Here is a 10,058-nt window from a genome sequence, read left to right on the forward strand (position 1 = left end):
TGCAGGGTTTTTCTGCCTGTGCCTTATGACAGACCATGATGGTTTGTGACATCTCAGTGCGCTAAATATGTATTCCATATAGTGTCTGCTGTTATATCCCCTCTGTCTTAATTGTATTTTATACATTTTTGGTACATAGATGTTTAGCTACTGTTCCACTCCCATTAGTCCTGTTTGTGCATATACTTTTAGGATCACTACTGGACTGCAGTGTTTACCCAGGATGTAACATCTGTGTACATAATCTCACTTATCACGGACGAAAGTCCTTCATTAGCTGTGCAAGCATACGGCTTCTGGAGGTCTAGCAATACAAACCAGCTTATAAAAAGTATATTATATAGAATGTTCCCGTGTTTGTAACTTGTAGCCTAGACGCAAGCTGATTTGATAAGTGGCTTCAATTTTATTTCGGCGACCGACAGACGCGCCTCCTCCTTTCAGTTAAACGCTGAAGCTAATGCGCTCACCATCTGAAGCGTCAGTTTAATGTCGTATTTTAAACATACTGGCAGCTTACGGCTTTTTAGCGGCGCAAACATCCTAATCATCCTATACGGCCATGTGAAACAAAACGAAATACAACACAATATCGAAGTATGGAAATACACAATTTCAGGTACGACCATTTCTCCATTACAGCCAACGTCAATTTCTCATAACAAACAAAAAAATCGGTTTGCCCGGCGACGCTATTCCTAAGAGCAAACCGGAGAGCACAACACTGAAATAATTAGCTAATATTTTGCGCTTTCCGTCTTTATTTTTATATATAGTACTTGAATTTTGATCGAGTACTGTGGTTTCTACACGGCGTGTTTGTAAACGGAAGACGCCCGTTTAACCCAATCAGACGAACACCGGGGAAACACGGTATTTCAAGTTCACCAATCAGAACGCTCCTCGTGCCGGCGCCGCGAGAGCGGGATTAGCAGCGGTGGCGTTAGCGGCCGAGCGCAGTTGTTGGGCTTAGCTGCTCCTTCGTGTTCTCCCTTATTTTTGCGATAACGTCAATTTAGGTCTTTGGTCGCAAGCTCTAATGGTAAGTGTACGTATACGTTTATAAAGTGTAAGTTTGCGCTCTACGGATGTCGCGGACTCTTTTAAAGTGGTCGTCCTTCGTGTGGGCTAGCCAGCGTGGCTAACGCAGGTCTTAGTTAACGTTAAACAACGCGGTGATTTCTGAAGCGATGTTCCGCGATTCAGACGTGACTCAATCAAGCGGTGTGTCGTCGTCTAAGTCAAAGATAGTTGACTTGGATACACACAACTATATGTGCGTATCTGTACTGGGCGGTTAGCTAGATGTACTACGCTAACATGCTAGCTACTTTATTCCCATTTACTACTTTAGCTCACTTGCTAAATCGGCTAGCTAAATGTCTGCCTTCTACAGGAATTCCCAGTCGTTTTAGCTAACTTAAGTAGCTTTTTATAAAGACGGGATTGTGTTTCCGTGGGACTGAATATTGTCAATTTCACCCACAATTAGTAGTTAGCTAGATTACACAATCGAAATACACAACTAGCTTAGTTATCTATGTAGCTATGGTTTAAGTGTGAAGATCATTTTGACTGTTAGCAAGTAGCTAACAAGCGTAACAAGTAAAGTTAGGTAACGTAAGCATGCAAGTAACGCTTTTTCTCTTCAAATAATATACTTTGTAAACCGAGACAACTTTACAGCAATCAAGTGATGACTCACGTGCATTTTTTCTAATTCAACTCTTAGATGACGGGCTCAAACGAGTTCAAACTGAACCAAGGTCCAGATGATGCCATATCTGCAGTGAAGTTCAGCCCCAGTACGTCCCAGTTCCTGTTGGTTTCTTCTTGGGACTCAACTGTACGGCTTTTCGATGTTGGTGGAAACTCCATGAGAATGAAGTATCAACATATGTCACCCGTGCTTGATTGCGCTTTTTACGTAAGAAATCGGTTCAAACTACCATATTCATTCTAACTGAACATTGTGCGAGCGCAAAATTCCATCAAACAAATAGTCACTTTTGTTAATGTCCGCACTGTTACAGGATCCTACTCATGCTTGGAGCGGAGGGCTGGATAATCAGCTGAAAATGCACGATTTGAATACAGATCAAGGTGACTTTGTAACGACATCATGCCAACATAAATTAAATATTTAGATAATTTAGGATCATGTGGAATATTGTCCATGTAGTTCATGTTGTCCATAGTTGTACAGTGATTTTTGCCGGTTTATAATATATTGGATTTGAAATGCAATGTATGTTAAATTGCAGAAGGTCATATTTAATTAAAAGGGTATTAATGCTTAGTAATTTATTCCATAACTACATTATCATTTTCATTTCAGTTCAAATGTTTTGATGCACATGGTCAAATGTAATAACTTGCAACGGTCCACCTGTACATAATTGCACTCGTTGCACACAAACCACATATTCTGAGGGTGCCTATTTCTGCTTTCCTCCTGAAGACACGATAGTTGGAACTCATGATGCCCCCATTCGATGTGTTGAGTATTGCCCAGAAGTCAACGTCATGGTAACGGGTAGCTGGGACATGTCTGTCCGGCTGTGGGACCCCCGCACTCCCTGCAACGCTGGCACTTTCACCCAGCCTGAGAGGGTACAGAGCACTGCTTGGGTTTTGGTTGTTTAAGGCCATCATAAAATGTTTATATCTATGAAGGCTATAAAGGTTGACCTATGAGCAAACTAGTTGTATTTGCTGGTAGGAAGATCCGAAATATTGTCATGCATTTCAGGTCTACACCCTGTCGGTGGCTGGGGATCGTCTGATTGTGGGCACAGCTGGTCGAAGGGTGCTGGTCTGGGACCTAAGGAACATGGGGTATGTGCAGCAGAGACGCGAGTCCAGCCTCAAATACCAGACCCGCTGCATACGAGCCTTCCCAAACAAACAGGTAATCCTTAACGTGCCAGATCCACAAACAAGTAATCAGCACTGTGTAGGATCATTCCCAAAGAAAGGTGTAAACATGCCACACTGCATGTTGCCGACCAACAGTTAAATTGTGCCATATATAAATAAACCTCCTTTCCAACAAACGTGTGAATCACATGAGTACCTCACAAAGGTTCCATAAGCTTACAATGGTGTTGAAGTGTGAGCTGCCAAGATCAAAACATTGTTTTCTGTCATGAAGACCCTCGGGTTGTCCTTTTAAGAGTATGGTTGGCAGTCCATGAATGCTTGTTGCTTTACTTACTATGTGAAGCTGCTTGTGTTCATTTATATACAAACTGTTCAGTTAGGATGCTAACGTAGGTTAACAGGAGGGAAAAGGTTTACCAATACGCATTGTGCATTTATTTGCTTTGGGCAACTGTCGACTGGACTGTACTGGACACAACTGTTGGACTATTCACTACTTTTGTGGTTTGTTGAATGAGCATGTGACAGCCTAAAGTGTGTGTGTGTGTGTGTGTGTGTGTGCTGTTCAGGGCTATGTACTAAGCTCCATCGAGGGCAGGGTGGCAGTGGAGTATCTGGACCCAAGTCCGGAGGTGCAGAAGAAGAAATACGCCTTTAAATGCCATCGTCTGAAGGAGAACGGCATTGAACAGGTGTACCCAGTCAATGCCATTTCCTTTCACAGTGTCCACAACACGTTTGCCACAGGTTAGGAAAGATTGCTTTCTTCATCATTATTGTAATTTTAGCTGAGAAATGCTATTTTGAGAATGTTTCTACTGAACATTGTCAAATTGTGTGATTTGTTGTTGTAATTTAACATGGTTGCTCTATTTGTTGCTGTTGTCTACCTAGATTGATTAGTCGCTTCTGTTTCTACCAACTGACCTTAGTGATCATACTGTGTTCTCCTTGGTACTTGGTACATAAGTCAAAGCTGTATAATTACATATAAACATTAGAGAACACGCACACACTTGACCATGACTCCTCACTGCGCAGGTGGCTCGGACGGCTTTGTGAACATCTGGGACCCGTTCAATAAGAAGCGCTTGTGCCAGTTCCACCGTTACCCTACCAGTATCGCCTCTCTGGCCTTCAGCACAGACGGCTCCTTATTGGCCATCGCCTCCTCCTACATGCACGAGCAGGGTGACATCACGCACCCTGCTGATGCAATCTACATCCGCCAGGTCACCGATGCAGAGACTAAACCCAAGTAAGTTGAAACATGACTGGAACTTTGAGTTGTGGGAGTATAGTACTATGGTCAGGATGTTGGGACTGTTGTTCTGAGGGCCTAATGATGGGATTAAGATTAGGAGGGATGGGGAGGGTGTGTGGGGTGAAACATAGGGCAAAAATCTAATGATGCTTGAAGACTTACCTAATTGTATGTATTCCATATTTAGTTGTATTTCTGAATAGAAATATCTTTAAAGAAAAGTGTTATTAGTATAGTATCTATAGTGCTACATATTTATTTTTAAAATGCTAGACATTCAGTTTAGTTTTCTCACCATTTAGATGCATTTATTTAAGAAGATTCCAACGAGGAAACTAAATTAAGATCCAATTAACATTGTTACTGTGTTGACTTCAACTGGTGTAAATGTAACACCACATTTATGCAGGCTCTCTCTCATTTGTTTTGTCCATATTTTAATGAAACAAGTATTGACCATGTCCCCAGTATTTAATGTACCATAGTTTTTTCCCCCAACCTAGGAGTCAGAAGAGATGAAACGCATTACAAAAATGTTCTGGAAGTGGTTGTATTTAAGGCTTTGCCAGATGCTATATTTATACATAAGCGGTAAAGCTTAAGCTTTGAAAAAGCATAAATATTTGGATCAGTTACAGTACAGGTAACTGAGTGCAGTTAATGAAGACATTAGCCAGCAGACATCTTTATTTCCTGATTGTCTGTTGCTCAACTGTACTAAACTGTGTGTGAGAATGCCACCATGTACTGTAAACATGTGCACGTGTAGACTGTATAGACCTTTGTCGTCCATGTGACCTAGAGGACTGACAAACTCCTAGAGAAGGAAGTCCCTACATCAGTTTCCCCTTTCATTATGATACTGAAGATCAGTTTGGCACAGGGCTTGAGAACTCCATCTGAATAAAACTGCAATATCAACCTGCAGTAGTCAATATCACCATAGTGAAATGACTCCAGAACTCCATTATGAAACAATTGATCCGTGCTGAGGGGGTAGCAAGGGCATGTTTAAGGGTGGGCGGGCCAGATGCATGGACTCAGACAGTCTTTATTAAGCAGTTTGGAAGGCATAAAGACAGGCAACTCTGTGGACCTGTTTCTGTCTTAAAGTGGATTACCCAGAGCTCCTAACTGGGTTTGCAGTCTGTTCTGCCGTACGGTAACCCACGGAGACTTTGGTTCATTTAGCACACAGCAGTGCTGTGCCAGAACCCCCCTCCCCTTGGCTCACCTGGTTAATGTCAGTGAAGAGAATGTGGCAGGGTGGAGAATATGGCAGGGTGGAGAGGAGGTCTGGCCCATTAATGTTACATCTCCTCTTACGGCCTATGGGCAGCTTTTCATTAACATGCTGAAGAGCCTGCAAAAAACTACATGTAAATGAAACTCAAACATATAAATGATATTCAGAAAAGGTCATATAGATGCTACCACAAACTGCTGCTTTTGCGAGGAAAAAATGTCTAAACATTGCTGAAGATACTACATCTGTTTAAATAACAATGGAACAGTACCTTTTAGAGTGGGTGATAATATAGCTACATATTGCAGTAGCTATGAGGAAATATTACACGTAATCCCTTTATGAAACATTATTTAAGATGGGTAACCTTTGCTGCTATCAGTATTGCCAAGTAGAATATAGTGATGATTAATGTGTAGATGTATGGTATATAACCCTACTGTTGAAGTGGGGACTTATGTATATACAGTCCCTGACATAAGTTCTGTCGCTTATCCATGTTGTGGAAACAAAAGCTTATAACCTGACTTTAAATTCATCGATTGGTTTTAGAAATGATGCGTATGAAAGCTGAAACCCTCCCAAATGAGATTTAATTTATGAAAATAAATTTGCTTTACTGCAGAAATATTGATTGTTTAATGAACACAGAGAGGTCAGATTTTGGCAAGACAAAAGTTTTGTCGCCTTGACATATAATGCACCCAATCCTAGTTTACAGCCTCACCTGTGCTCACTAATTGATTGGTTAATTAGTGGGTGTGTATAAAAAGAACTCCAGCACCCCAGACCTTAATAAGGATAAGCGACAGAACTTGTCAGGGACTATACACTGCTCAAAAAAAATGAAGGGAACACTAAAATAACATCCTAGATTTCAATGAATATTACAGTTGAAGATCTTTTACATAGTGGAATGCGTTGAGAACAAATTAACAAAAATGATTAATGTAAGTAAAAAAATTATCCCATGGAGGGCTGGATTTGGAATCATACGGAAAATCAAATGACAGGCTGGTCCAACTTCAGTGGAAATTCCTCAAGACAAGTTCAAATCAGGCTCAGTAGTGTGTGTGGCCTCCAAGTGCCTGTATGACCTCCCTACAATGTCTGGGCATGCTTCTGATGAGGCGGTGGATGTTCTCCTGAGGAATCTCCTCCCAGATCTGGATTAAAGCCTCCGTCAACTCATGGACAGTCTGTGGTGCTGGTGGGTGGAACGAGACATGATGTCTCAGATATGCTCAATTGGATTCAGGTCTGAGGAACGGGCGGGCCAGTCCATAGTATCAATGTGTTCATTATGCGGTAACTGCTGACACACTTCAGCCACATGAGGCCTAGCATTCTCGTGCATCAGAAGGAACCCAGGGCCCACTGCACCAGCATATGGTCTCTCAATGGGTCGGAGGATCTCATTCTGGTACCTAATGGCAGTCAGGGTACTTCTGGCTAGCACATGGAGGTCTGTGCTGCCTTCCAAATAAATGCCTCCCCACATCATTACTGACCCACTGTCAAACCGGTCATGCTGGAGGATGTTGCAGACAGGTCACGTCTCCAGTCTCTCTCGTGCTCCGTGTGAACCTGTTCTCATCTGTGAAGAGCACAGGGTGCCAACGGTGAATGTCAATCTTGGTGTTACAGCCCGGCCCGGTGTTGTGCTGTAAGCACAAGCCCCACTTGTGGACGTCAGGCCCTCTTACCACCCTCATGGAGTCCGTGTCTGAGTTTGAGCAGAAACATTAGTAGCCTGTTGGAGGTCATTTTGCAGGGCTCTGGCACTGCTCCTGTCTCCTGGTGTACTGGCTTGTCTCCTGGTATCTGCTACATGCTCTGGACACTGTTGACAGACACAGCAAACCTTCTTGCCACAGTTCGCATTGATGTGCCATCTGCACTACCTGAACAACTTCTGTGGGTTGTAGACACCGCCTCATGCTACCTCTGGTGAGAACTGACAAAATGCACAAGTGACCAAAACCTTGGCCAGAAAGGATGAAAACGGAGAAAAGGTCTGTGGTCTCTCCCTTAATAGGGGGTGTTTTGCTAATTGCCTCATTTCTATCTGTTGACTGTCCCACTTGCATAACAGCAGGTGAAATTGATTCACAATCAGTGTTGCTTCCTAATTGAACAGGTTGGTTTCACATAAGTGTGGTTGACTTGTGTTAGTGTTCCCATTATTTTTTGAGCAGTGTATTTTACACATGCACACTACTGAGCAAAAGTCTTGGGCCTCCCTTAATTTGTTGGATTTAATCATGATTTGTGTATAGGAAATTTGTATACAGAAGAATACTTCAGAAAACCTCAGCTCTCCCCAAAATAATTCCAAGATGTGTAGTGCCATGGGATATCAAACTAAATACCGACTTGCATGTAGAAGCCATTTTGTTCAGAATTCCTTTTTTTGTGTGGATTGTGTGTGTATACACATTTCTTGTCATTTTTGTGGAGTACATGCTCTGTAGCTAAAATGTTTTGTTTTGTTTGCAGGTCAACCTAAGGCCTCTGTGAAGCAGCAAGTTCAGGTGTTTTCAGAACGTCACCTCCTGCTGTTTTCACTGGCATCCAGTTGCTCAAAATGCTTTTTAGCCCATGTTCCTTTCCCTTTCTTGTGCTTTTCTTTATACTTTTCTATATGTGGTTCCTTTGTCATTATTTGCAAGGTTGCCAACTTTGTCAAGTTATTTTCACATCCGTGTTACACCTCCTGTATGCATTTCTGTCCTTAAATATTTTTCAGAAGTGTCACTTTCTTCTAACAATATTAAAAGTAACTGTTTTTATATTTGGCTTGTGTGAAATAATGCATGAAAACTTTCTAAAGCCTAAGAAATTACACTATACACTACACTAATAATTTCATGTTCCATTCGGTAGAGAACATTTTCAGTGTAGCAAGCCTACCGATAGAGATCTGAACAAACACCTCCAAATAATGAGTGTGTCCAGGGAACCCCAGGGTTAAAGCAAGATACTGAAGATGCACCTGGACACCACAGCCTAAAAACCTGGATTATTGTATAAAATATGACTACAGTCGAATGATGAGCAGAACTTGCAGTACCTCAATAACAATCTAAACGTGATTAAAGTCAAAAGATTCATCACAAAAGTAAAATGATTTCAATTATGGATAAATCCATTAACAAGATGCCACCTACTGTTGGTACAGAGTGCTTACTGGATAGGTAATGAAGAATTAACTAAATGTACTACAACAGATGGATCAGTTTCATTATTGTAACAAAACCGCACAAATTAGCTTTGCTCTCTTTGTAAGCTCAGAAACCCAAAAGTAGTGAGTGTACCGGTCAAGTGCAATTTGGTCCTGCAGTGGCTGTAGTAGGTCTCCATTCAAACTTTATTAAACCAGACATTGCATGTAGATTGCTGAAAGAGCTACTCCAGGATTTCTGTGTTTTGAGCAAGTCCTCATGCCCACTGAATACAAAAGGGGGGTGTTTCTGAAAATCATATTTGAAAGACAGTGTTCAAATCATGTTTCTGGGAGATGACCCAATACAGGATGGCTTCGGAAAACATGCTGGAATTACTGCATTAGTAATGAGACTTCAATTTCTGAGGTCCAATCAGATATGTCCACACCCAAAGCATGAACAATTGTTTCTTTCAAACTAAAAAAGTTGACTTAGGATAAGGCGTAGTATCTCCAATGAACAGGGTTCCCACAGGTCCTTGAAATCCTTGAAAGTTTGTGAATCTGAAAAAATAAGTTCAAGGCCCTGGAAAGTTTTTGAAAACAGGCATAAAAGACAGCCGTCCTTGAAGGTCCTTGAATATTTTGGGGGGTTTGAAATTTTACATGGATGAAGAGCGCAGTCAAGGAATAATAGGGCACAATTGGTAGGAAGTCAATATTTACAAAAGATTGCTATGAAAATGATTGTCATAATGTTTTAAATTTCTCATCCTTTGTTGAAAAATATGATCTGATATAAGGGCAGTCATGGCCTGGTGGTTAGGGAACTGGTCTTGTGACCGGAGGTTCGTGGGTTCGATCCCCAGACCTGAGGCCATGACTGAGGTGCCCCTGAGCAAGGCCCTTAACCCTCAACTGCTCACTTGTATAAAAAATGAGATAAAAATGTAAGTCGCGCCGGATAAGGGGGTCTGCCAAATGCCATAAATGTAAATGTAAATCTGATTTGATAGTTGTTATAAAGATTTTAAGAAAGTCTGCAAAGTGATTCCTTTAGCATTAATTCAATTAATCAAAAATGTCATTTTATATTCAGAGTTGACTCTTTCGATGCCCATGTTAAAAGTGAATGACTAACTTAGTTGACTTAGTTGACAAGTGTAATAACAAGATTATCACTGATGTTGTGAGACAAAAGATGTAATGGAGATTCTTTCAAGAAACATCCTAATACAAATTATAAAACCACAATGGCTTGTCAAATGGCCCATATCTTCTAAAGTAAAAGAGACTCATTTCAAAATAATAAATAAGATATATTCTGTAGCCATGTTTCTTGAAAGAAGATTTAAACTTTATGTGGATTCATGTACATTTGTAAGTCAGAAGATGAATTCCAGGAGCATTTGTTTTTTGATGTCAACATTCACAAAGTTTTTGCATGGACACTAGAAACTCGATTAATCTCAAACTTAACATTCTTTTGATACCATTTT

At 41.1% G+C, this 10,058-nt stretch overlaps 1 protein-coding gene across 2 annotated transcripts; it reads left to right on the forward strand.

Annotated features, from left to right (window-relative positions):
- The first annotated feature begins 481 nt into the window (after positions 1-481).
- On the forward strand, positions 482-8,185 carry bub3 (BUB3 mitotic checkpoint protein). Of its 2 annotated transcripts, none has more exons than XM_076999818.1 (8): positions 482-619; positions 1,733-1,927; positions 2,034-2,103; positions 2,462-2,613; positions 2,753-2,911; positions 3,453-3,630; positions 3,925-4,141; positions 7,893-8,185. In XM_076999818.1, exons 2-8 carry the CDS (start codon positions 1,733-1,735, stop codon positions 7,900-7,902), a joined length of 981 nt encoding a protein of 326 aa, XP_076855933.1. In that variant the 5' UTR covers positions 482-619; the 3' UTR covers positions 7,903-8,185. The 2 variants fall into 2 exon arrangements, with proteins under 2 accessions (XP_076855933.1, XP_076855932.1); XM_076999817.1 differs by lacking the exon at positions 482-619 and adding an exon at positions 884-1,042.
- Positions 8,186-10,058: the final 1,873 nt, after the last annotated feature.

Source organism: Brachyhypopomus gauderio, chromosome 3 (assembly GCF_052324685.1).
Source record: "Brachyhypopomus gauderio isolate BG-103 chromosome 3, BGAUD_0.2, whole genome shotgun sequence".
NCBI lineage: Eukaryota > Metazoa > Chordata > Actinopteri > Gymnotiformes > Hypopomidae > Brachyhypopomus > Brachyhypopomus gauderio.

What these genes read in the sequence shown, in the direction of transcription:
- bub3 (XM_076999817.1), top strand. An exon ending in TGCTTGATTGCGCTTTTTAC is followed by an intron (nt 1,928 to 2,033) that starts GTAAGAAATCGG and finishes GCACTGTTACAG; the next exon opens with GATCCTACTCATGCTTGGAG. An exon ending in GAGCCTTCCCAAACAAACAG is followed by an intron (nt 2,912 to 3,452) that starts GTAATCCTTAAC and finishes TGTGCTGTTCAG; the next exon opens with GGCTATGTACTAAGCTCCAT.